This window comes from Anarhichas minor, unplaced genomic scaffold (assembly GCF_050575085.1).
Source record: "Anarhichas minor isolate MPS153535 unplaced genomic scaffold, ASM5057508v1 ptg000026l, whole genome shotgun sequence".
Lineage (NCBI taxonomy): Eukaryota > Metazoa > Chordata > Actinopteri > Perciformes > Anarhichadidae > Anarhichas > Anarhichas minor.
In genome coordinates, this window is record NW_027466472.1 from 11,178,721 (window position 1) to 11,205,982 (window position 27,262).

General features: G+C 45.0%; 1 protein-coding gene across 13 annotated transcripts in view; it reads right to left on the minus strand.

Annotated features, from left to right (window-relative positions):
• sipa1l3 (signal-induced proliferation-associated 1 like 3) overlaps positions 1–27,262 on the minus strand; it is a 63,160-nt gene that overhangs the window by 23,759 nt on the left and 12,139 nt on the right. For 3 of the 13 annotated variants that reach the window (XM_076100434.1, XM_076100425.1, XM_076100423.1), the window contains 4 exons: positions 9,481–9,568; positions 6,252–9,123; positions 2,286–3,003; positions 859–1,798 (listed from right to left, as the gene is read on the minus strand). In XM_076100434.1, the coding sequence (XP_075956549.1) occupies positions 859–1,798; positions 2,286–2,759 (1,414 nt within the window). In that variant the 5' untranslated portion in view covers positions 2,760–3,003; positions 6,252–9,123; positions 9,481–9,568. Of the gene's footprint in view, positions 1–858; positions 1,799–2,285; positions 3,004–3,094; positions 4,764–6,251; positions 9,124–9,480; positions 9,569–14,690; positions 14,844–25,918; positions 26,074–27,262 lie in introns of those variants that run through there. The other 10 variants (XM_076100422.1, XM_076100429.1, XM_076100428.1 and 7 more) reach the window with 7 other exon arrangements.

Here is a 27,262-nt window from a genome sequence, read left to right on the forward strand (position 1 = left end):
TGTGTAATAAAACCTCTGGGAGCGTTGCCAGCTCGGCCCGCTCTGCTCTGCTCCGCTCCGCTCTGCTCAGGCCCAGCTGGATATTAACAGACGCAGGAGGAGATTTGGGGAATGACACCGGAGGAACGAGATCTACGCTGAGGGGCCCAAATCAGAGCTTCTGAAATGTGAATAATCTGGTTTTATCACTCTCTTATGATAGGGGACTGAATGTGTTTGGGGTTTTGGACTGTTGGTTGAATGAAACATATTTCAAATATATTAAATAAACATATTATAAATATGTCAACTGTTTACCAACATTTTATAGACTTTTATAAAATATTACAAAATGAATCAGAATTGTATTCTCAGTCTTTTGTACTAAACTCAAACAAAACATTTTTAGGTTTTGCTTTGCTAATCGCCAGCCCGGAGACTATGATGGGCTTTTTTCCCTTTTTAAATATTTAAAGACCAAACAATTAATCATTCACATTGAGAAAAATACTTTTTTTAATCTATTTTGCTTAATCAACTAATAATTTAATCTATAAAAATGTCAGAGAATAGTGAAAAATGTCTTAGTTTCTCGAGAGCCCGAGGTACCATCTTCCTGTCTAACTGAATCTTTATAAAGAATCCATTGCAATTGCCTTGTTTTCAAAGGTACTGTGCAAAAAAACTCTCCTACTTCACTATAACTGGAATATAAAGGGTTTAAATTCAGTTTATAGCATCTATAAACTACAACATAAAACGTATGTTGTAATACTGCAAACCATAACCATGTATAATCATTTTCTCTTTGATATGTCCGGTTCTTCATCAATGAATATGTGTGATATCTGAACTATAGTAAAAGTGTCTCAGTGTTACCTTTCCCATGGAAGTAGTCTCTGTAGTACCGGGCCCCCAGGTCCACGTGCTCGATGCCGTACAGTTTCAGTCTCTCCAGTCTCGTGACCTGCTGTTCAATAGGCACCTCCAGCACCGAGACGCTGGCGTTGCTCCTCCTCAGCCAACCCCTCGTCCCGTCTCCTCCTCCGTCTCGCTCTGCTGACGAGCTGAGGAAGCTGATGTTGCGCTCCCCGTGGCCTCCGGTCTCATTGAGGAAGTGCGGGCAGCAGAGGAGCAGTGGGCTCGAGTTGTGGGCTCCGGGAGGCCCGTCCAGTGGGTCCACGCACAGGGAAGGTGTCATGGAGCCGGGCTCGAGGCTCAGGGTCAGATCCTCTATGCTGGAGTAAACCGGGTCGTTCACACTCGGAGCTGAGGATCTGGAGGCGGACAGGGACACTGACGCGGCTGAGGCCCCCGTGGCCGTGTTCCTCCTCTGGGCGGCGTAGCCCCGCTGAGCCGCCGCCTCGTGGAGGTCAAACAAGATACTCTGAGCGTCAAAGTGGACGAAGCTCTTTGGGCACACCCACGGTTTGTAGGAGGCGTCTGCTGAACCCCGGCCTCCCCCGTCCTCACAAGTCTCTCCCTTCCCTCCATCCAGGTCGCCGCGACTCGAGCTCCTGAGTTTCCTGAACAAAGAGGAGGTGCCCAGCGACGACTCCGTCCCTCCACTCTTCTTCCTGACTCTCTCGGCTCCGTCCTTTCTTCCCCCACCTGACGGACCAGGCGAGGGAGCGTCTGGAGCGTGCAGCAGCTCCCCGAGGCGTGCGGGTGCTGAGCTGCGCTGGTCGGGCCTCTCCTGGTGAAACTGGCTGAGCATGTCGAAGAAACTCTGCTCAGGAATGCCCTGGATGTCGATGGAGGAGGTGCTGCCATACTCTCTGAACAAGTTACCCATCCCGCAACCTCCACGAACCTCCACCTTGAAGCAGAAAGGGGAGAGCATTTTCAGTTCATGAAGATATATCAGTGGATACAAAACATTAATATTAATAGTTTGATCAAACATAGAGTTAGGTCACGTGCGAAAAGCACCGTATTTAGTTCATTTCAAACAAACTCTGGTGAGAGTTTGCCTGCTAAGTTCGGTTAGTTTAGGCGGGAGGGAAAGCTGATGACTCAGCTCTGTTGTGGTTTGTTTGTAGTGTGAAAGCAGATCAACCAGAGGATTTTATTGTATTAAATATGAGAGTTTAGCGTGACACAATACATGACATGGAGTTGCAGTCTCGAGTAATAGTGCTCATAATCTTGTTATTTCTTGGTGATCTCTCTTTGATATCAGAGAAGATACACAAACATATTAAATGCAGGAAAGTGCATCATGACCAGTCAAAGTAGTGCTTTGCAACTTTTTGTTTGTTTGTACAAAGTCAGTGTAAACACACTTTAGGAGATTAAAGACCCACCTCATTCTCGTCCTGTTCGCTGAGCGTCACCTCGCTGTTCGAGCGCTGTCTCAGTGGAGGGAACGCTCTCAGGCTGAACGGGAAGCTTCTTTCGACGCTAAACCCTCCTCCTCTGAACTCTACATCCTTGGACCGCCGCCGTGGCAACCTGGTAACTCCTCCCCGCACCAGACCGATGTCGGACGACAAAAACGAGGACATTGATGCGTCATCTCCGTGGTGAAAGCCGCCCATTTGCCCGTTTTCAAGCAGCGACTCCCTGGACTGCGCGCGGCGTGGAGGCCACTCTGCAATCCGCGCCCTAACACCCATTTTGGGCACGGAGATGCGTGGTTGGATGAACGGGTCTGTGTGGCCGGGAGCTGGGTGGCCATTTGGCGTGTGACGAAACAGAGTGTGCTGGGGGAACCCTCCTCCTCCATCCAGGAGGTCTGAGGAGGTGCAAGTGACCCCTCGGTCTCTGTAGCTGTTCATGACGCCCCAGGAGAGCTCAGGGCAGGGAGGCACGAGGCTGGCATCCCATGTCAGGAGGGGTGCTGGGAAACAGGAAGAGGAGGGGCCCCCACACACACTCTGCTGACGGTGCTACGGCCTCCAGCTCCCAAAAACATTGCCTTTAACTGGCAGGGTGGAAAAGATTTCACTGGTCCATTGAGGACCAGTTTCGAGTCAGCACTGGTCGTCTTCTTCCTCCGACTATTTTCAGTCTACCGCAGCTCTGAGAACAGAAGAAGAAACAAAACAATCATTCCAACAAACCAGCTTCAGAAAATCAGCATCTGTTAAATCACAGAGCTTGTGTGACCCACATGTTCTCCACAGGCACAAAGAACAACCGAGCGCTGAATTTAGAAAAGAGCGAGTCACTCAACTGTAAAACAATGTAAGACTGTTAAGACAGAGAGAGAGAGAGAGAGAGAGACGGAGAGAGAGAGAGAGAGAGAGAGAGGGAGAGAGAGAGAGAGAGAGAGACGGAGAGAGACGGAGAGAGAGAGAGAGAGACGGAGAGAGAGAGAGAGAGAGAGAGACGGAGAGAGAGAGAGAGACAGAGAGGAGAGAGAGAGAGGACAGAGAGAAAGAGAGGGAATATGACAGAGGATTTCTTCCATTGAGCCTAATCTTCAGGAGGCTGACAAGGGATATTATTATCACACGCTGTGTGCACTCGAGTGCATGTGTGCTCACACACAAACACACTCAAACACCCGGAGGACACGAACGCTGTGGCAGCTCTGCTGCAGATTAAAGCAACTGAAACACTTCAGCTAATATTATCAGCTGCAGATTTAAACAGATTGAGTACGCCGACATTTTATACATCTCATCACTGTTGCATTCTCACTACTCGTGTATATTGTCTCTCATTTGGGGAAAAAGGCCCACAGTGATGACGACGTAGCTTATATGTGGCTAATGTTCTCTATTTCTACTCTAAACAGCAAACAACTGCAACTTTGAGACGAAGAGATGAACATGGACTCAAGGAGAGACAGAAAAGGGCGAAGGCACAGAGTGAGCAAACAGCTGGAGGGGTGAGTTGGGGTAAATCCAGAAATAGAGTGATCGGACAGAGTCGAGAAAGAGCGAGGAGGAGAGCGGTACGTTGCTCAGTGAACCACAAGGGCGGGCTTTAATAGGCCAGTCACAGTGCATCACGTCTGAAGAACCTACCGGCCTCGTAGAGACTCTTGTTTGCTCAGAAGCATCTTACAGTATGTCTCTCTGGAGATTTGATCTCATCATTTTTACAGGCATTAATGTCTTCAGTGGATGGTTACAGCAGGATTCAGGAATAGTGTCAGAGCATGTAGGTTTTATATTTATCCTTTCTTAATGTTTAGTTGGTCTACAAAGCTAGACTTATGTGTTGCACTCGTACAGCTCCCAGCAGACTGAGTCATTCTTCTCTTTTACCGTCATCTTCAGTCCAGACAAAAGTTTGGGTCACATTGTTTTTGTTGAGAGTGACCGGCCGGGAATTAATATTGGAGAATACAACGAACTGATTATGACTCCACTGGATGAGTCACATTAAGAACACAGTGAGCGATGACAACGTGCTGGCAGTAAAGACAGACAGAAGAGCCTCGTACAACAAACAGTAGAGTACTGTTACATTTTTCATTTCACAAGACCTTTTAATACCACATTGAATGCCAATTAATATTTGTTTCACGATCATACTGAGCAAAGTATGAAAGCATGATGGAAAACCAGTAGGGACAATATGGTCTGGAATGAATTATTATCATATCACGTGTTAGTACTCGCAAGCGTTGTATAATAACTTGACGATATAAATAAATTAAATTACTGATGATGCCGAAGAAGAAGGGGTGAATTGTGCAAACAATCCACCGTCAAAACAATTCTACTTCGTTTGTTTGCTTTTTAAGACGCAGATTACACAACTCAACATGAGATGTGAAAACATGGGTTTTTAATATGTTTTAGAGCTTCACCTGAAATGTCTAACATGTAAATGAGCTCAATCCATCTCCATTCCTGCTGGAGTCAAAACCCCCCCCCCCCCCCCCCTTTCTCCTGAATTTACTTCTCCTAATCTCATTCTCTCATTAGCTTTCCATTCCTAGATTTAAGCTTCTTTATCTACATAAGTCTCTCCTCAAACCACCAAACTCCTTCAAATATCTACACAGAATTTGCTCAGAGGGCAAACGCACTTCCAATCTGCATATCTACCCTTTTAAATGGTGCTCTTGTTCCGCTCAAGTCTTATTCATTCGTTATTCATAAGTCCGTTCATTTATCTTTGTCAGCCAAAATTCGACCACAAATTTCCCAACACACAGTTTCTTCATTGTATGTCCAGCTTTTACACATCTTAAGTCACTGACCCTTCAAATGTCACAAGTGTGAAACTCTTTGGCGTGATCAATCAGGCAGGAGCGGGAACATTATTACTCTTCAGACAAAAGCTTCCAGGAATTAAATCCTATGATTCAACCACAAGCAGAACAAACACAAACCTACACAGCGGTATAATCTGTTGGACTCGCATCTAACCACATTAGATCATCGGAGCACTAGCGAAGTATTAGCCTGTAGAAAGCCTACTTTGTTGTGAGAACAACAAATCTCTCTCCAGCTGCCTCAGTTTCTGTGTGCTCTACAAATATCAACTTCTGGGTGGACTATCTCGTTACGAAGTCCAATTTACATAACGTCAAACTTCTCGTTGTGTCCACGGAGCTCACAGTGGTTTGTGTGTTTTATCAACGCCTTTTACGTGTCCTCTCTGAATTCATTTTTGGCCTCGAGACTGCATTACTCAGTCACGCACACAAACCTCAATTCACAGCAAACAAAATCCCCCCTATAGTCATCAGCCACGCAAATGTATCATGTCTTTGTTTTCGGAGAACCACGGGCAAAAGGCTCCCGTTCTGATCATGCTTTCTGACAGAGACTCTCCTCATCCGGAGGGCTGTCTCCTGTGGTCCGCTACGAGGCCCAATCCCAGTTTAGCATCCGTCCCCAGCTGCAGGAGCTGCAGAATGGCTTCATTATGTGTCTGAGGTGCCTGATGAGAAAGGGTGTGGTCTGATCTTTACCAGTGACTTCTGCCAGCACACCACCCATTAGAGAGAAAGTTACCCGTTCCTACCTAGTCTTCATGAAACAAGTCTACTAATACTGCAGGGAGGAATATTTAAAAAAAGTTACACCTCTGGTATGATGGAAAGAATACCAGAACGTCTACCCTGCACAGAAGTGGGGAAGAAGCCAATAAACTGTAGACCAACAAACCACATATCTGCTCTACTGGTGAGATGAATGGGAGAGTAAAGAGCTAGGTGTAATCAACAGAACTATAAAGTATGATTATCAACTAAAAGGATTATATATAAATCCAGAGAGAGAAGAATACAGTAAGAATGGAGCAGACACATGCGGGTTTGGCCCAGACTTCACAAGACAACGTGCAGCCATTTAATTACTCACACACAGTAATTATTTCAGCTTTGGGGGATGTACCTCCCCCTGTTTAGACTCTCCTCGTCTCTCCCATTCATGCTCCCTTCCCTCGTCTCCTTCCACACCCGCTCCTACTTGCTCTGCGTGGTGCAGGCTTGGCCCGCGCGCCACCGACACACACCGAGGCTGGTAATTACACTGGTTAGATGCTGGTAATGACAGAGTTAGCAGAGGAGTACAGTTTCCAGAGGAATGAGTGCACTCTGTGTGGAGGAGGCGCCCAGCTGATGACGCCGCTTGCTGGAATGTCATACCGGGTACGGTCAGACCAGAGATCAGCGCGGAGAGCTCGTTGCAAATGTAAAAGCATCGGCGATGAGGAGAGGTAGACCTGCCAGATTGAAGAAGGGATGTGTGGCGGCAAGCAAAAGTCAAATGAAGAGATGTACGGGCAAAGACCAAAGGCTTCCGAAAATCTACAATTAACTAAATGTTTAATAAAAAAAAGCAAACAAACTGCTTTGATTGTGCCAAGGCGGCTCAAAACAGGTTTTGATAAATCCTTGGAAAAAAAAAACTCCCCCGACATCAAACATCAGCAGCAGTTACTGTAATTGTTTAAATGAAGCCAACGATGCCAGAGAGCGAGCTGCATTATGGGCTGGTTTGAAGAACAGATGGCTGTACATATGACAGGCAGATGGCAGACAGGAGCAGAGCGGAGCATGACTCTGTGATACAACCGTGCTGGCGGGGACATCACATCCAGCATTCATGCCACCTCGGCTTCTGGAGGAGCGGACGCACCAGGAGGCGCCATCGGGGCTGAATGACCTCCACTCATGTGGACGTAAAGACTTACTGGAGTTAGAGCCAGCTGAAGTGACAAAAGAGATGGTGAGATGAAGAAACATAAAAATAATCTCCAGCTATGTGAGACAGTTTGAACGGCGTGTTGTACTACTGTTGGGAACGCAGATGCTTGTTTCATTTAAATCAGATGCAGAGCTGAGTTTTGAACTCGAGTCTTGACCTGCTTTCAACTTAACCTCCTGGCATAGCCTTGCCGGGCCACACACCTGGAATAGTTTCATTATTTTGCCGATGCATTCAAAGGACTTGGTCTTAGCTAAGAAAACAAGATACTCTCTATCCCTCTATACTTAGAGTGCAGTCGCAACACAAAGGGATCTTTTCACAGCCCAGGAAGAAGGATTGCAAACAACTAAAATATGATATATGAAAGATTTATTTTGCTTGTTAAGAGACTAGATGTTGGACCCAAAAAGACTAAAAAAACAGCTCTGCAGGAGTCTCCAATTAAAAGACATCAGTGCTTTGCTAAAAAAGGTCAGTGCCTTTAAAAGGCAGAGGTGAAGTTGTCAATTATAAAGGGCTGATGAAGAGCACTTACAGGGTGACTGCCGGTGTCTGTCTGCGTTTTCCTGATGTGATCGTAGAGGCAACCTGCGTTCCCAAGCTACGTAACAGATTTGACAAACAAATGTAATGTTGAGCTGGCACACAAACCCAATGGAGCTACAGGGCTACAGACCCGACGGCGCACTGGAACCCAGCTACAAGAGAAGTGTTTTCTTTCCCTGCGGCAGGAAAACGTCTTTCATTCTTTCAAATATACCGACAGTAGTGGCACGAAATGCTCATGCGCCGCATTCTTTACGTGCAACACTGCAGGCGATCCTGGAAGTCTCGAACTTGAGTGTCAAGACATAAACTGAAGCCCTCCATCAACAACAAACCCTCGACAGGAAACACTGGAACACAACATTGACATATCAGAACATTGTGCTGGAAGGAAACACAGAGTTGGACCCTGGTCTATATTGAGCTTGTACGTGTGTTTGGTTTATCAGGAGGCGACATCTTTCCCCCTCAGACTGGAGCTTAACTAAGCTGCAGCTCTTTCCCTGTCGCCCCGCTCTCCCCAACACTCGTTTTCCTTCCCCGGTCTTTTCCTCAAGTCTCTCCCGACACCGCTGTCATTGTCTCCACGGATTTCCATCTACATTGTTTTTGCTCAATCCTGCTGATGTCGCTGGTGTCACTTCCATCTGCCTGTCTGTCTGTCTGTCTGTCTGTCTGTCTGTCTGTCTGTCTGTCTGTCAGGCTGCAGTCCCACGACACTGAGACAGCACAAGTGGAGGAGGAGGAGGAGGAGGAGGAAGACCCTCAATCTCTCTGGATGTCCATTAATTCACAGAAATAATCTATTTCATCTCAACAGAGAATTTCTTTTTCACATTACAGCAGGTCAGAGGTCAGCGTGGTGGTAGCCGGAGGGGATTCAGCGGGACACTTCAACAAGGTTAAGACATGAACCTTGGAGGTCTGATTGAAGGAGCAATCAACTGTTTTTGCTTTTAGTATTTAGTCCTCTGCTCCATAGTGTTGTGTAAGAGAATAACATACACCGCTGTAAGATATTTTCATAGTTCACAGAAATTACAGGCTTAAGAGTAAAACATTATTGAGTATTCCAGCTGTTGTTGACACGAAAGTTTTAAACCTGAATCAGAGAGAATAAGTAAAGCACACAGAACATTGCATTGTGGGAGCGCCCATATAAGTGGACGTTGAGTTGTGTTTGTGGTTATTACTGCAGCTCACCTTCATGGAGGAGAGAGTATAACAGGTGACCTGCTTCTCATTATCAGTACGAAATGCAGATGAGGAAGAGGAAGTGCTTTATCTATAAAACGCAGACAGCGCACACCGACGCTAACGAGAAATATCCAGGTCATCAAGTCAATTAGCCTTTTATCAAGTCTCTCTGATTATAACCAAACATTCTGCAAGCAAAGCGAGTTGTGTTCAGAGTTAAATCAAAGCACAATACAGACACATCTATAAGTATCAAGACAGAATAGGTTCATACTGCCTACACACACACACACACACATACACACACACACACACACACACACACACACACACGCACACACACACACGTACACACACACACTCACACACACACACACACACACACACACACACACACACACACACAAATAATACAAATCAGAACCAGATGCAGAGAGCCTAAAAATACTATCAATGGCAGACTGATGTGATAACTTGCAGTTATTATAAGATAAATACTTAAAAACATTAAAAAGTATCAAGTCTGCCAAGTCTACATAATCAAACCTCAGATTAAAATGAACAAAATACAACTTTCTGCTAAATGATCTCCCACACACACACACACACACACATACACATGTACTAATGTTACCTTGTTCTCCCTTCAGCTGTGCCGTGTGCAGGTAAAGCAGGTGAGGTGTGACGTCACGATGCAGAAAGGGAAGGCTCAGTATTTTACTCTGTAGGAAAAATGAGAGAAATTGAGAACTTGGTAAAGTTATAGAAACAACATGAGGTTTTCACTTTCCACGTGTGAAGAGTTTGTATGATATAATGCATAACAGGTGAACAAAACTTATTGAACCAATGCGTTTCTTACACGTTAATCTGCACCCTTTGCCATACTGTAATGTAATGCTTTGTTTTTCACATCATGTGTGTAGTAGCAATAACTGGGCGTGTGCATGTTTGCTTCTGCAGAGCAGCTGTTATCAGTTCCACGCTCATCAGGTCATCCACACAGACATTTGTCTATTGTTTGTGAGGAGCCTGGACAAAGATGCCTGAGGCGGTTTCTCTGTGCAGTATCTGTAAGCACGTTTGCATGTAGGCACGTGCACACACGCACACGCACACACACTAAATAACTGATGTTTTAGTATTAGTTTAAATACTATGTAATAGAACCAGATCATCTGTACACTGTAGCAAACAAAACAAAACAAAACACTCAGGTTTGGTCTCAGGTTTGGTCTCCATCGACCTCTGCGTCACTTCCTTACAACCTGTCTCCATCTTCCAGCTCTTTCTTGAGTATGGATGGAAATATACAGGAAGAAGAGGAGGATAAGTGAAGGAGGCTGTGCACTTTGATTAGAGGTCGAGGGGCCTTAGAACAGAGGGCGGGGGGGCTCTTCAAATAGAAGTAGGACGCAAAGAGAGGGGTGAAGAGGGGCCAGGGGTGGGGGTGGGTGGGAATAAGCAGACATAATGTCCTGAGGGGGAGGCCCATTACTGTCTGACAAATACAGTTCCAATCAATACTGATCAATCAGAGTCCACTTACCCTGCCACGGCAAGCATAATAACACTGTCCTTAGCTGAGGGGGGGGGGGGGGGGGGGGGGGGGGGTGGATGGGGGTCAATGATAGTGAGAGTGTCTATTCTCCTATAGCAAAGCGTCAGCCCTTAAAGTCAGCGGCGTCAGCATGGACTCAAGGCTCTGGCTTCACCCCGCTGCCCTGAAAGGGAAATTAAACTGGAAATGAAAACTTCCCAACCATGGAAGACTTTGCACAACGGACCCCAGCCTCAGTGAAATACTGCAGCTTTTGTGTAGAAGGTAAGCGAATGTGTGCAGTCATTAACTAACACACACACACACACACACACACACACACACACACACACACACACACACACACACACACACACACACACACACACACACACACACACACACACACACACACACACACACACACACACACACACACACACACACACACACACACACACACAAGGACAGATATCTCCTTCAAAAAATAAAACTGGAAGTGACAAACACAGATAAACAAATATACATTTGGGGCAAACTCATAAAAACTGAATCACCTACATCCAGTTATTAATTTTAAAGTTGAATGTAAACTGGCATCATGTGACAGGTATTAAGAATAATGTGACTGAGAATAGATTTAGATGTTTTGTATACAGAAGATGTTGTCAAGCGTTTCCCTCAAAGAAGACGTATTGTTGCCAAAACGTCAGCTCATAGTTCCAGTTTACTCGGCATATTGTTTGAACGCACACTCCTGCTTTCATTGCAAGTTGTCCTACTTGTTTTCCACCTTAAGTTTGACAACAAATAACTATTTAAAGTCAATTTGAGAAACTAAGGTGCAACACTCTGGCTGCATCACCTTAAGTCACGTCAACGCATGCTCATAGAACATAATGGAGTTGGCATTCAGACAGCGGTAGTAGTGTGGAAGCAACTTTTCTGTAGCGTTGACTCATCAAGATGCAGCCAGTGTGTGTGCTTTCATAGAAAACAATAAGCATGGGTGTTTGGACATATTTTTTGGCAATAATAGGTTTCCACAGAACATGACTCGGGAGTCGGCCCCAAACTATTTTGGTAAACAACAGCAGGAGTGAAGGGACACATACGAATGTTATATAGCTGGTCACACACACACACACACACACACACACACACTCCTCAAACTGCCACAGGGTTGATTCATCACCTCCGTGACACACTGTCAGCTCAAAATGTTTCGTGTGAGGATCACAAAGTTGGTTTCTGCGGCATTGCTGAAGTACCTGTCCCTGAACACTAAATCTAGAGCGCTTCTTTCAACCAGAACATGTGAAAAGGTGGTGGATCTGAACAGCTTGTAAAGTCCACCGGGTCCAATGACCCAATAAAAGACACGGCAGAACACGTTCGACAGAGGAACCACGGACACCACGATGAAGACAAATGACCTCTGTAGCCTCCACAAACGCCGCACATCTAAACTTCACTGAACCGTGACGTGAAGCAGTGAAGTGCAGAGAGCTGACTTCAGACCACACGTGTCCATCTGTGTGACTCTGGTAAAGTCTTGCAAGTCTGCCGCATATTTAGTCGTGGAGTCTCTGAATCCTTCCAGACAGAATAACTGTCACACAGTCAAAGCACAGTTGGCTTATTCCTTCTGAGTGTCTGTGTGCATGACAGCATGATTTCAGCACAGTAAGTATTAAACTCGTATGTTAGGGATGTTTCGGAGAAGACTTTTCTCATTACAGTAGAAGTGGAGCCACCACTGATATGGATAAAGAGAGTGGGTGCATGTGCCTTCGCCATCATTGCGTTGATGTTGTGGTTAAGACGTGATTACTGTCACAACAGTGATGCGTGAATATTTGCTGTGTCAGTACTCCTCCAGAGTTCAGCCTACTGAGCCTCACAGACTGTTCATCTGTTGTCTTCAGCTCTGGGTATAAGGTTAACGCATGTTATGATATCCGTACATCCTTCATCTGTCACCGCTCATCCTTTACAAACCGGCAAGCGGCTGGAATCGATCCCAGCTGACATGAGGCGAGAGGCGGAGTGCACCGTGGACGATCACAGGTTATGACACGGCACAGATAACTGATTTTTTACTGTTGAGCAAAATAAATAAAAAAATACGTTATTAGCATTGCCAGCGTGTGTATTTCGAGATAATAGACGTCCGATAAATAAAACCAATTTAAATCAGATGTTAAACATGAAGATGATTAATTGCTGGACAGAAAAGCTACTATTTTTATAATCAATTAATTATTGTTGTCAGGCATCAATGATCTATTTTCTTAAATGTGACATTTTCTCAGTTTAATATTACTGTTAACCGTATTGTTTTTGTTTTTGGTCTGTTGGTCAGACAAAACAAGCCATTGAAAGATTGTGATGTCCATTTTTTCATTAAGTGATAACAGAATGCATGATCTTTGCATGTTATGCTGTAGTCTAGCGTGTGTAATGAGAACACATGCTGCAGGAGAGGGAGGGAACCCCCTGCAGAGAAGGGTGGGCAGCCCCATTCACACTCCAACACTGGGAGGCGGGGACACACTTTCATCCTTTCACATCTCCCCCACGCCCTCGTTCTTCCCCCATGATTATAGCCATCGCATCTTATTCAAATTGAAAGAGAGAGAGACAGAGAGAGAGCGAGAGAGAGAGAGAGAGAGGGGTGTGTTTGCTTGCTTTGCTTCCTGACACGAGGCTGAAACGCTTCCCGCTGTGGAGGTCTCCATTAGGATGAAATCAGGATGAATGTCGCATGAGGAAAATCTAAATGAAACCACACAGTGTGCTCGTAAAGTATCCATGTGTACGCTATAAATACATCCAGCTGAGAGTTATCCTGATCAATCAGTAGCTGATCAATATGAGTGAAGATTTATTCTAAAATAAGAGATCGATGATCCGCCTATTCTAACGTTCCAGTATGAACTTACAAAGTAAGCGTGCACAGTTATCAGGCAGTACTTTATTGTTCTCGTGTAACTCCCACCCATCAACAGAGGCTGCATTTATCTACTCAGACTGCATTTGGGAAGAAATACTAAACTGCAAGTATGTGGGCCTTTGTTTATTGATTATTACCTGTTAAGAAACGGATCATTGCACCATGTTAACAATATTCAGAGCTCAACAGAACAAAAACCTATAAACTAATCACAACTGACATGTCTAAATGTGGACCGAGTGATGTCCACTGGCTTGTGTGCTTCAAATCTGGGCATCATGAGAGGAAAATACAGTGATGAAGTCATATGCACCACACAGAGCTCCTTCCACCAGAAACCACTTGGAAACGCTGCCGTAGCCGTTTCATCGCTATGCTGGTGCCGGTTGCTATAGGAACGAGAAGGTGCACCGGCGATGTAGGCGGCGGGCCGCCGGCAATCAGGACACGCAACCCGAAGATACCACGCAGTAATCCACACAGCCGGCATCAGCTGGTCACTTTGCAGTGTGATGCGTGTGGCTGCAGCAGACTGCAGCAGAGCTCTCACACTACACCTGCTCTAAACTCTGGACTTGTGCTTTTTGACAGTTGTAGGAAATTTGGGGTTTAGAAGTGTGTTTTAAGAAATTATAATAGAAGTGTTTAATGATTCATAATTAAGAAATCATAATTAGAAGTATGTTGGAATACATAATTAGAAGATTCATAATTAGAAGTGTTTTAGAATTTGTAGTTAGAAGTGTATCTTAGTAGAATTGTAGCACCTTAATATTTGCTTGTGAAACTTGTGAAGGTTTTTGCCAAAAGTTGCAAATCCTAATCTTTTATATAGAATGTTTACCAAAGAAGTGTTAAGCCATAAAAGACAGTCATTGAATGTATTAAACTGTGAAGAATAGCCAAGGGAAAGTCAGACTTCTAGACAGACATTTGCAGGTTGTGCCCGTGCGAGGGTTTTCGGAAGCCTGACGCCAGGAGGAGGCAACCGAAATTAGCCAATAGGAATTAAGATGGCCAAAAGGGAGGGGATTTCAAACTGTAAGAGGAAGTGCTGGAAAGGTATTCACTCTCTTCCTACTCGGCTCTCAGCGTGGAAGCATCTGTGTTTTCAGGCTGAGTCGCGAGTGAATAGCTTTTCCGCGCGGATCATATTATTATATATTTTGTTAGTAGTGTACTTCATTCTGTAATTGTATTAGCTTCAGTAGGATTAAATACTTTTAATTGTAAACCAGTTTAGGGTAGATTTATTAAGAAGCAACTCTACTGTAAAATAACAGTGGAGCGTGCTCTCCGGCCTTCTCTCGGTGGGGGAGATTCAACCCTCCACACTTTCTAATTGTACCTCTGTGTCTGCACCGTGCACCCGACTGTCCGCTGATCTGTTCCCCGTCCCTCTGTGGGTTCATCGCTCGGTCCGTTTCCCCTCTCGTTCTCCCGCAACCACGAGCATCAAAGCGTGTCAGAATGAGCTCTTAACTCTTCAAAGACGTGAAAAAAAAAGCTCAGGGCTGTAAAAGTGCACTCATCAGCAGACTTCCAGCATCTGTTACTTGTTTTTGTTTCCGTGGCATAATCCAGTCTAGCAAATTCCTTGCATTTCCTATAGCGGGCTGCCTTTAGACGCCATCTATGGTGAGTTAACCAGACACATGCAAAGCTCCAGAGTCGGCTGTAAGGAGAGGCTTTTCAATTACATCTGCAAAGCTTGAACCTGGTGACAGAGTAAGTAAGTAAGGAGGATTAGCACGGGAGTTTAAAGGGTAAACTTTAGTTACTTTATAACTGGAAGTCTACGGGTTAAACAAGTACAAAACGCCCCTGTTTGTCTTAAGATTGCTCCTGTGAGTGAGAATGACTTCCTAGTGAGTCCAGGCCTGCATGTCTGGGACATAATCTACTCTGGACGGGGCGGATTCGTCACCACACAGACATTCTCCTGGCTCCTCAAGCGTATCAGATGGCGTCAGGTGCCGGTCGATTACCATCTAGACTTTGTCGGTTAGCTACCTGTAGCGGCTGCGGGAGGCCGGGCCGGATTTATCGGACTGTCTAAGAAACTGCCCGACGCATTCCTGTGCAGTGACGCGCAGGTCAGACACAAGAGCAGTCGTTCTCTCTCTGGTTAAACGAACACATCACTAATTCTTTGATCCAAACTCAGGCCAGAGGGCACATTCCTGACAAGAACGACACGGCTGCTGCAAAGGAGACACGATATGATGTGAAACCTGGCTCTTAAATGCTGAAACAGCTGATATTGTGTTTAGGTTAACACCCATCTTTACAGTTTAAAAGCAAATAGCAACAGCTTAGACTTTACAAACAGGACAGATATAATAAAAATAATACAAAATAATACAAAATAAAATAATAATTATACTTCACTGACTGCTCACAATGCAAAAACAAACGGAAAAGAGACAATAAGGAAGCTGCTCTTGGGCTCGGCCTATCTCCCCATTGGTGTGAGGTGATACTGTGTGTGTGTGTGTGTGTGTGTGTGTGTACAGCTGTAACGACAGGTCCTCGGGGTGACTTACACCGTCACAGCTGTTGTAGCTCCCACAGAGACGTCTCACGGGAGAACAGCGGGCTACTGCTGCTCCACGCTGATCAACCCGAGAGCCAAACACTCGCTCTCACGCACATTCACACACAGAGAGAGAGAGTCAGAGAGAGGCACATGGCTGCTTGTTTACTACAGACACTATGGCACAGCCTGAGTGTAACATTAAATTATTCACTAGTACTCATCTTCTGTGACATAAAGGGTCTGGGGATTTCTTTTTGTGTGTTTTTACTTCTATGTTTGAATCATTTTGCATCTAAATAATTGCTTTATCTTATCACTTTGCTTAGATGGCTTAATTACTGTGCTGCTAAACTGAGCTGAAATCCAGTTTCCAGTTGTCTTGCTATTGTGGTTCAAAACAATGAACAGCAAAAAAAGAAAACCATCCAACTACTGACAGGGGTTTGGTATTCCTGCCAATAAACTTTGAGTTGTTCTTAGCCAAATATGTTCATCCTATACTGCCACTACACCAATCATGTTAACAATACTGAAGCAGTCACATCACTGATGTAAGAATATACTACTTATACTAAGTAATACAAGTATATTGAATGCTTGTACTTACAGAGTTTCAGTTTAATGCTCGCCGAGCAAAGCTAATACATGCCAACGGGTAAAAACAATGATTGTGCTTCATCAAGAGACAGCCGGGCAAGCTAGCCGGCCCGTGCACGGTATCAGTGACACATTTTTATAATTGGGAATAATGTTAAATTCACGTTTGCTCACTTGTCAAGAAGCTGACAGCTCTGTAGGCAGCTCGTGAGTGCAATCAACTACAGTAAATACATCTGTCATGTTCAATCTGTGTAGCACAGCAGTGATTAGCTGGCGTTCGTACTCAGCGTGGCCGAACAGGTGCAGTCAGATAACCGTGTGCTGCGGCAGCGACAGATTAGCGATTGGCTGCTCCTGCTTCTAAAGACTCCGCTGCGTAACGGACCTGGACAGCGGAGACAGATCTTCTCAGTTTATGTCAAAGCTGTGCACTGTGATTTGATTCCACGGAGAGTTCAGCTACTATACCATCTGATTGTGGTGAAGGGTTTGGTTTGGTAATCATTGGTTTATTACCATAATCTCACACAAACCCCAGAAACACACCGATTGACCCGAGCAGAGGTTTTTAAGCCAACTGACACAGTGGGATGGCGGACATGTTTGCAGCTGTTGTGTTTCGTACGTTATTTTGTCAATCTTTTCTCCGACTTGAGGTTTAGACTCCACGATGCATATTTAGAGTTTGGTTCTGAACCTTAATACCATTTGCTGCTGACCAAAATGTGAGCGAGGCATTAATTGTCTAATCTAACTCTCAGCTGGAAAGCAAAGAAGCGCATTTTACAAAATGTTGAACTATTCCTTTTAGCACCGATAGCCGATTTGTAGACTTGTTTTCTTCTTCTTTGATCAGATTTAAAAATGAGAATTTCTAAAATCGTAGGCTCTATTTTAACATAGCCAAAGTTATTTTACAGCTGCATTGTGTGAAGACAAATCAAACACTGATTCTCTTATGAAACTCATCTTATTTTGATAAATATGAGAGCATTTTGGAGACAAAATGTTTATAAAACTCAAAATAGGATACAGAAAGTGTCCGTGCGGGTGTATTCCCAGGTACTTCATGGGAGGAAGCGGGGGCAGAAGTGTGTCGGCATGTAAGTGTGTGTGAGCCTGTACTGCTGGTGATTTTCAAGGTTCTTCCTGTAACGGAATCAGAGCAGTGACAGACTAATGAGGATAAATGATGATGAGGCTTCAGGAATAGAAGGCCCCCAGCGGGGAGAAGAGACGATGTGTCAAACAGCTGGGAGGGAGTCAGGGCTTTCCTCCGGAAGCTCTACTTTTATAGAAACACTATATCTGGCACAGAGGAGCTACAGTATCCACTGAGAGCCCTGGTTACAGCTGTGCCATAGGAAATGCTTTAAATAATGATTAGCTTGAGGAAACTCCCTCCTTCAAAGGGAGGTCAGGGGTCAGGGTTAACAGCTCGGGATCCTGCGCCGCTGCAGACGACTGACCTAAACAGATGTAGTCTCTCTTTCAGCAGGCCCCTGACCAGACTTAAGTTCGGAGTCCATCTCACTGCTTCCAGTGACCGGATCAGGGAGGGTGAAGCGTGGGGTAAGCCTCAATCAAAAAATTCCTAAAGCGCATTCCTCCATGCACCTCGGTAAAAACAGATTATTTAATCAGCACGAGCCCAGAAAAGAAGCCAAAAAAGGGTATTTTAGGCTAAGAACGGGATCTGGCAACATTCGAGAACTACTGAGGAGAAAGAAAATAAAAAACAAATACAAACAGTGAAAACTCAACCCTCTGTATTGATCTCTGAAGTTATCTGGTGTATTAAAACGAGGGGCGCTCCAGTGGTTTAGGGGTTAAGAAACCAAAATGCCATTAGGTCAAGTCCGGTCAGGGCTCTTTATTTTTGATTTAATTTAATTAATATTTGATTGTCATTCACCATATCTTTGTCTCTCCTCGTTTTCTGTCACGTTTCCGACATCTAAAAGCATAAACATACCCATAAAATACATAAAAAGTAGATTTAACTATTTGATATTCAATTAATCCCGTCAAAGATCACAACGAATGTGAAGGAGTCACTTTTTTATTACTATTTTTCATTATTTTATAGGCTATAAAAACAACTTCTTGAAAAAAAATTAATTGGCAGAATAATCAAAAATGAAAATACTCATTAGTTGCAGCCCGAGATGATTTGTGGACTTGAACATGTACCTCGCAGTCTGACAACAGTTCCCACGGTCTCGTGGTCGTCATCATGATCAATGAAGACCAAACTTTTTATGTCATAACGAAATGCTGACGTGCGACCAAAACGTCATATAGCATAAAGACATAAAGGACATGAGAGTTACACTCAGTGACATCTCCATCAGTTGTGTTTTTAACACGGCTGATTAATAAGAAGTGACAATGTCGTCCTATTTTCTGAAACCTACTCTGCATGACGCAGCAACGGCAAAAGAGGGTCAACGGGTGTGTGTGTGTGTGTGTGTGTGTGGGGGGGGGGGGGGGGGGGTTACAGTGCAGTCAAACAAAGAGGGTCTCTGACACAAACCCAAGCAGTCTCTCTCTCGCTCTCTCTTTTTTCACCAGACCTCTCGCGGTTTGATTTTTCTCCCTGAATGGGGCCTTTGACAGAAGAGGCAGTTATTCGGGCCTTATTATGTGAAGACTTAGCGAGCTCCCAGAGGAGAGAAACCTGACTGCTGCAGATCATTTTCCTTCAGTTAGCGTCTCTCCAGAGTGAAGGTCTCACACGGACAAACTCAGGGGTCACAGTTCGCTCTTGGGAACAAATGTCACTGCACTTGAAAATCAAGATAGTAGGAACAACATTATTTATGACGGAGTAATGCCTTTTGAGCTGATTTTGAGCTTTGAACCGACGACTGCAGCTGCCTCCACCCAGCATTTGTGTAGCTGCATGGCCTAGATAAGCCCAGCTGGCTCTGAGAGAGAGAGAGAGAGAGAGAGAGAGAGAGAGAGAGAGAGAGGCAGGGCTGAGAGATAGCGGTCAGAGAGAGATAATAGTGTCCAGCTCGTCTGATGTCTGTTAAACAACTGACTCCTTTGGGATTTCCTCCGTACATTTACTGTAACTGGGTTTGTACAATAGTCGTTGTTTAGGCCAGTGTGGGAAAGGTTTGGCATATTGTGGGCGTAATACTGTAAAGTCAAAAGAATCTCACAACAAGTAGCGTTTAACTGATGCAGAATTTAGAGATTATTTAGTGTAATGTCTCCTCCAGAAAATAAAAGAGGAAGCAGTTTTACTAAAACCTGACGTGAACTGCCTGAGCTTTCTAGATGAAGGAAGTCAAATATATTGGCCTGGATAATACCGTTAACGGCTTTATATTCTCCTCAAACACGCTCCGGTACAAAGTGTGCACTCAACCCAAGTTCACCTCCATTCCAGGAATGTCATAGTAGGATGTGATGGGACATGCAGGGCAGTCACCATTACACGTTTCTCTCAGGACGTCCAGCTCGAGATGAAAAAGAAAAGGTGGATCCCATTGCCTCTGCATGACCCTTCCACTTTCATGGAGGACCTCAAGTCTTTGCACACAGATCCCAAACATACAACATCATATTTTAATCTCTAATCTTTCCCATCATGCCTTGAGATGATGCTGGAATCTCCAAATATACTATGAGAAATCTCTGAGAATCATCGAGCAAACAGAAGCTGAACTGTGAGAGAGCAGAACAGTTCAAAGTCCAAATATTTGATCCGAAAAAGGAAGAAAACAACTTGATCTCAACAACAGAACTCTATTGTACGGCTTAAATAATGACCAGAGTTAATAAAGTAATTATCTATCAATCATACAGAACAGCTGACATGAGGTCATAGACTGGAGTAGGAACAGGAAGTTGCTGTAATGGGAGGTAAACTCTTGAGAGAGTCTTTTTAAATGTCCCTCTCCTGTCCTCACCCAACCTCTCTCTTAGTCTACTCTCAGGCCGATGGCACCCTCCCCACCACCACCACCCTGTCCTGGGGTGATCCTGACCCAGACCTTTTCAATCCACCACGGGGACTCTAGACAAAGCAGGCTAAGAGCTGCTGGAGGAAATTAAAAACACAGCTACTACTCCCTTCTCCCCCCCCCTCTCTCCTCTAGTGTGAGGCCAAATACTAGTAAATCCTAGTGAAGTCTGCGTATTAAGTTCCAAATCTTTTTTTAAACGCATTGCTGAAACCACAGAGACACACATCATGAGAGAAGGAGCTGTGTCTATGTCATGTCAGTGTCTGAAGGATAAGCAATCAGCTGTTTACATCCAAACGCTTGTATCTGTGAAGTACAAGATGAAATGTAATTACAAATCATCCTCCAATAACTCATAATTAACCTGAAACACTTCACTCACTGTAGACTGTGGTCAGGTTGGTCAGACATGTCTGGCTTCAGCCTGCTTTTATCCAAACAAATTCTGAACAGGATCTACAGGCAGGAAACATGGAGAATACGAGGAGGAGGAGGAATGCACGAGGGAACCCCAAAAATATGATCCTCCATGTTTAAACCGACACTCACGCAAGTTGTAAACGGCTGCCTGAAATTTCTCAGTCTGAAATTTGGCAAGCAGAGTGCCTTACAACTACTGAATCTCAACACAACGGATTTAAAATGAAATGCTAAATTTCACTTGATTCACCGTTAACAAAATGACTTCCCGATTATTTAGGCTGCATGCCACCAGCTAGATGTCTTTAGAAGACTACTAGATCCCAGTATAAGCACCGCTATGACTACATGCTTACAGCCTGAATATTTACAGTCAGACACATTTCATTTCAGCTGTTTGGGAGCTCTCATAGCCAACAACTGCTTGCCAAGTTTGGTCGTTGTGTTCGCAGCATTAAAACAGACATATTCCTGCATTAGGGTGTTGCAGAGGATCTGTAGAGCTGCTACCTACTCTAAAATATAACTACACACACATCAAGGCCACTGCAGCTGTGGCGATACCACGAGGAGACCACGAGGAGTGTGATCGACTCCCTTTTCCATTTCACTCTTCAGTGAAGCCGTACTGAATATCTATAAAAGATACGTCCGTGCGGTTTACTTCTGCCATCGCTATGAGAGAGTAACTGATGCTAAACACAGACCTCAACACACTTCACAAAAGGCGATCTCACTGCTGTAAAGAAAGCAATCAAGCTATTTGTTCCATGCAAGAATCCATGTGTCTCAGTTTTATCTAAACACGTTCAAACAGCACAAACCCACAACCCCCCCAAACAAAGCCGCTGGTTGCTAGAACTCCTGGCAAAACAGGAAGAACGACTTCATCACAGCGGCACACGAGGAACAGCGAGGATGACTTTGAGCAATCCAGGCAATTGAGTTTCACTACGCCGTGAGTCACTGCACACCTCCGCCCACAAGGAGGAACTATTTATTGCTGTGTTGGCCTACACACACACACACACACACACACACACACAATAACCTCCTGACTTTATACAAACAGAAACTGGAGAGCTTTGCTTTGTCAGCTGATCTTTTTCAGAGTGCTGATAAAAACAACTTTGATGTCTTTGAAATGGCATATTTGTAAGTAAGAAGAAATAAATACTAGGAACAAAAACCCCGACCTGTGTTACAGGACTACAGCTTCCTGTTCACTGTAGCTCTATTTGGTTGGGGAGGGAAATGTTAAGTCACTGGGAGGTCTGCTTAATGAGACAAGCCGGGTCTCTTTACGTGCCACATGTGTTGCAGAATCACACACATACACACTTTTACCACACATCCACACCTTTCTTCTCATTAGTATCTCCTCGAGTTTTTTTCCACCAATTTTTCTTGGCGGCGTCCTCGTCTTCTTACGTCTTTTCTCACATTTCTTTTGTGTCATCCTGGCTGCTCTTCCCACCTGTGCACTACCGTTCATTTTCTCTCTTTCCCTGCCAGATGGACAGAGCAGAGAGAGGAAGAGAGAGGAAGAGAGAGAGGAAGAGAGAGAGAGAGAGAGAGAGAGAGAGAGAGAGTGACAAACAGCAGAGCGTCCAGTTCTCGCTGGGTGGCCTGTGTCCAAGCTGTTTGCTAATGGCGTGTCACGGAAAGCAGCTCACAATGCAAACGTTAGGCTAAAGCAACACACACACACACACACACACACACACACACACACACACACACACACACACACACACACACGCACAAACGCTGTACATTTGAGCATCTAACGACGCTTCTGCTGCTGCAGCCACCCACTAACCACTTAGTGCTGTGGTTTTGCTCCGATGCTTTTTATAAACACAGACCTGGAGAACATGGGGAACAGGTGTCACACACACACACATACTCAGTGGCAGCTGTAGGAGGGTGAACACTGGAGCTGAGAACTCTGAGAGAAACTCTGACTGTTTCCGTTTGTTCTCCTGCCCGTGGCGAGGCATTCACTGAGGCAAATATTGACGGAGGGCTGGCTTGGGCCCTGCCTCTGTGCTCCACCGCGTCACCTTGGACTCAACGCAGCAGAACACGTCCTTAACCACAACACTCGTTTGTTCCTCAGTATAACAAAAAGGGAACTTTTTCTATTGTTCCTGGAAAGACGGTCAGTTCCACATTTCTTTGAAAAAAAAAAAAAGGCTTATTGTCATCACAAATGAGGAAGGTTAAAGCAGTGATTCAAACAGTGATCAGTTGGAACAGGCGTGTAATTTCTGATAAGCTGTTACCGGCTTGTCTCTAAATTGACTCATACAGGATTAGAATCCGGGACCAGTGACTTGGCAGATGTACGCTTTACCGACCGCCTCAGACTGGTGCCGCTGGCGAACTCGCAGTCTGTGTAACTGTATCCTGCAGAGGTACATGCTGTCATGTTTTTGTTCTTTTGGGGACAAGTAAACCTGATGATGTGCTGCCTACCGACCTTCTGTGGTTATGGGTTTATGGGTGTTTGAATGTTTCTTTCAATGTGGGAACGTTGAATAGCTTGGTATGTAGGGAAATACCCGCGAGTTTGATGGGAAGATCAACACCCCTCTCGCTTATATGCCATTCAATATGAAGTGGACGCAGCAGCCGGCTTGGTTTCACATGAAAGTGAAAAGTTAGACTTTGTGGTATTAAAAAGGTTTATGTGCAGGACTATCCCGTGACTTCCTGAGTCTGCCTGCTAACCTACGACACATGAACCACGACAAATCACATGGTTTACACTTACGACTTCGTACGGGAAGAACATAAATATATATAACATGTTAATGAGTGAGCTTTAGAGATACCGGTAGATTCATTTTGTTACCTTTGGACAGAGCCAGGCTAGTCACTTCTTTCTTTTTTGTGCTGTGCTAAGCTGCTGGTTGGAGCTTCATATTAAATACCGAGAAACAAGAAGACTTGTATCATTTTCTTTTTCAGGTAGCAGTAAGATCACCCATACCTTTCCACAGGTATCAGAACTATATGTATGCACATAGAAGGAGCCCAGCTGGTTAAGAGTTTGTCTCCACTACACTGGTCTGTGCCGTTCCAGGCCAGGTCAGACCCGGACTTACAGACTCAGAGCAGGCGTGCTTCTTAACGATGCAGAGGGTTAGTTTTGGATATAATTTGCACACCGTCTTTCAAACCTTGATTTAACATGTAACCTAGCGCATAATAAAACACCAATTTCCTATAAAGTAGTCCAACATTCCACCGCATTTATGGGAGAAATGTGTTAAATGAAACTCATGAACACCGACCTTTGGAAACAGTTCTAGTATGGTGTAGTTCTACTCTGGACGTATAACAGCACAGAGCACTATTGGTCATTTCAGCAGAGATAATGTAGTCTTGAGGGGACAAAGATCTTCTATGAGATGGTAATAATCAGTCTTCATGGCTGCCCAAGCTCATCAGATCTTTCATGCAGCGTTGGACTACACACCGTCGTACTGTAGCCTGCTTTTAAAGAGGAGTTCTGCCATGGCTAAGCAGCTTGGACTTGGCCAAAACGTGCATACAAAAACACAAACACAACCCCTTTTAGATCACATCACTCATTGTGTCTCATCAGTGTGCCCCCCCCCCCCCCCCCCCCTTCTTCTTCTTAAGCAACTATTTGATACTCTGCATAAAAAGCCCAATTTGTTCAGCAGCCCAGCCTGCGCTCCCCTTCACACAGACTCTTCAGACAGCGCTCCCTTTCAGCGCTAGAATCAGCCTTTGTTAATTATAAATCTCACCCTCTCCTCTTCGCCTTAGCAGGCACCGGGAGGAAAGTACCCAGAGTGAGTGCAGGAGATGAGGGCCATTAAGAGAGGTATGAGAGGTGAGACCGAAATGATTTGAAGGAAGACGTCAAAAATGACGGATATGAGAAGGGACGCAGAGAGGAGAGAGAGTTTGTTTTGGGGGAAAGAGGGATAAAATAAGGACCGGGTAGCAAATGAGGAAGCGTGGCTGACCCTGATTCTGCCATGACTCCACTCTGCTAGAAGGAGGGGGGGGGGGGGGGGAGTCCAGACGAAAACCTACAGTGACAGGGCTGCTGCTGCTGCTCCAACAACGCACCCCCCACCGCTGAATCAGCCTTGTTCCTCCTCCATCCCCGCTCTTCCACTTGCACAAAAGACGGAAACTTCTTCAAATGTTGTGTGAATATCCGCTACGTTGTGAAAGCACAACATGGGACAGTAAACCCATCTTAAAACTCAAGAACATTCAGCCACATTTAAACGCTTTGTGCACAGTTTGGCTTCAGTAATGTGGCGGTCTGCATTTCTCTGTGCAACCCGTCCATGCATGTGAAAAAGGGAGAGAGAAGCCTGCACATAAAGAATGCAAGGAACGCGGCGTTATGAGCCCATTTTATTAGGAGAGGGAGTGTGGGGAAAACAGGCATGTGATGCTGGATGGAAGCTGGGAGGAGGTGGACTCAAACCGGACTCTAGTCCAGAGGCCAGTCCAGCACAAACTAGTCTGGGGGGGCTGGCTGTGAGCGCTAGAAGGGCCAACAAGGAGGCTCACTTCAAACCACAGCAGGGCCCCTTCACTGGTGTGTTTATGAGCAGGGAACTGCCTGACAATTTACACACACACACACACACACACACACACACACACACACACACACACACACACACACACACACACACACACACACACACACACACACACACACACACACACACACACACACACACACACACACACACACACACACACACACACACACACACAACTCACTTCAAGATGGACGGATCCACACTCATGTGGATTCACTTATAAGACGAATAAAAATGTCGTGGTGGTACAAATAATTGTAAATTGTGAAGGGAGGATAAAAAACAACCTCACACAGATAGTATTTCTAGGCGGTAAGACAAGAGAGCGGCCAATCAGAACCAATAAACGGTTCTGATTCTGAAAGAGAGCGGCCACAAGCAACAAACTATCAGCTCGCTCTGGGAAGAGGATTAAAAGCTCTAAGCTCACCGTTTAGGCAGGAGACCCTGAGATGGTGTGCTAAGTGGGTTAAAGCACACCTCGAGTCTCCTAATCGCTCCGTCCTCTCTCCTCTCTCCTTCAATCCGTCTGCCACCACCAGCTGAGGGGAGCAATTTCAAGTGCCACAGAATATTTGGAGTTGCCTAGGTAGAGGGAGTTAGATTAAATTGAAAAATGCGTACACGCAACTTCATCCGGACACAAGCCTGCATTTGAATGACTTGGAAGTCTTCCTTGCCCAGAAAGGGATGCATCTCTGTTTTTACGAGGGTCTGCTGCTCTTCCTCTCACACCTACTGTAATGTGTGATCTAGTCTCTCCTTGTGAGGGCCGATCCTCACCGTGTGTGTAGAGCTGTGGGACTTTTGTTTTATTGATCTGCATGCACTCTGTTTGCTCTTACAAATCAAAAAATGCATCTCGAGTCCACACTGGATCCCTGGCCAACATGCACACACACACATAAACACCTACCCCCCCCCCCCCCTATACATCACTACCCAGACACTGTGGTAACACGAGTCTACGGTGAAACTGTAGAGGTGTAGCTCGGCTGCAGCACCGTCCCAGACCCCAGAGAGACCAGACACTGTTTGCCTGCGGGACTTCGACCAGCGAGAGCAAACAGAGAACGGTACAATCGGCCCACTGAGACCGAGCTGAAACACACAGAGCCGCACAAAGTACTGTACAAACTGAGAGACTGTGAGAAAAGAGAAACAAAGAAGGAGGCCAGCAAGCCGGGGTAGTGAAACAGAGCAAATAGCACCAGAAGTAAATCTCAAATACTGAATATTTAGTAAGAGAGCACATACAGAACACAGAAGACGGAGGCTCTCTGGTACTCTCTGTTTTTGTGTGCACATACTTGACCAATAAAAGGTGATTCTGACACGTATGTATGTATGAGAGGCTCTGATGCGCTTGGCACACAAATGAAACCCTTTATCTTTACCTTGCCCTCCATCTGTGAGTAATGGGCAGGCACTTCCAAAACTAAAAAGGTTTGAGATCCCATTTAATCCCTCTCCGCTCAGCACCAGTGGGAGTAGTTGCTGAAGAAAACTCATCTTACACAATATGAATGAAATACCACTGCTTTTGTGTCTCTGACTGGCAGAATACTGAGCCTCCTAAAGTAAAAGGAAGGAGGCCCGCCCACCTCCACTCTCCGGATTAGGGATCAGATTCTGCAGGTTAGAGTCACTCTGGGAATTGTGAATAGTTGGATATCTGACTCTAAATGTGGTCTTGTGATGAAATGTGCAGAAAGCTGACAAGAATTATTTCATAAAAGGTGTGTTGCATATTTTTAAAATATACTTCTTTTTT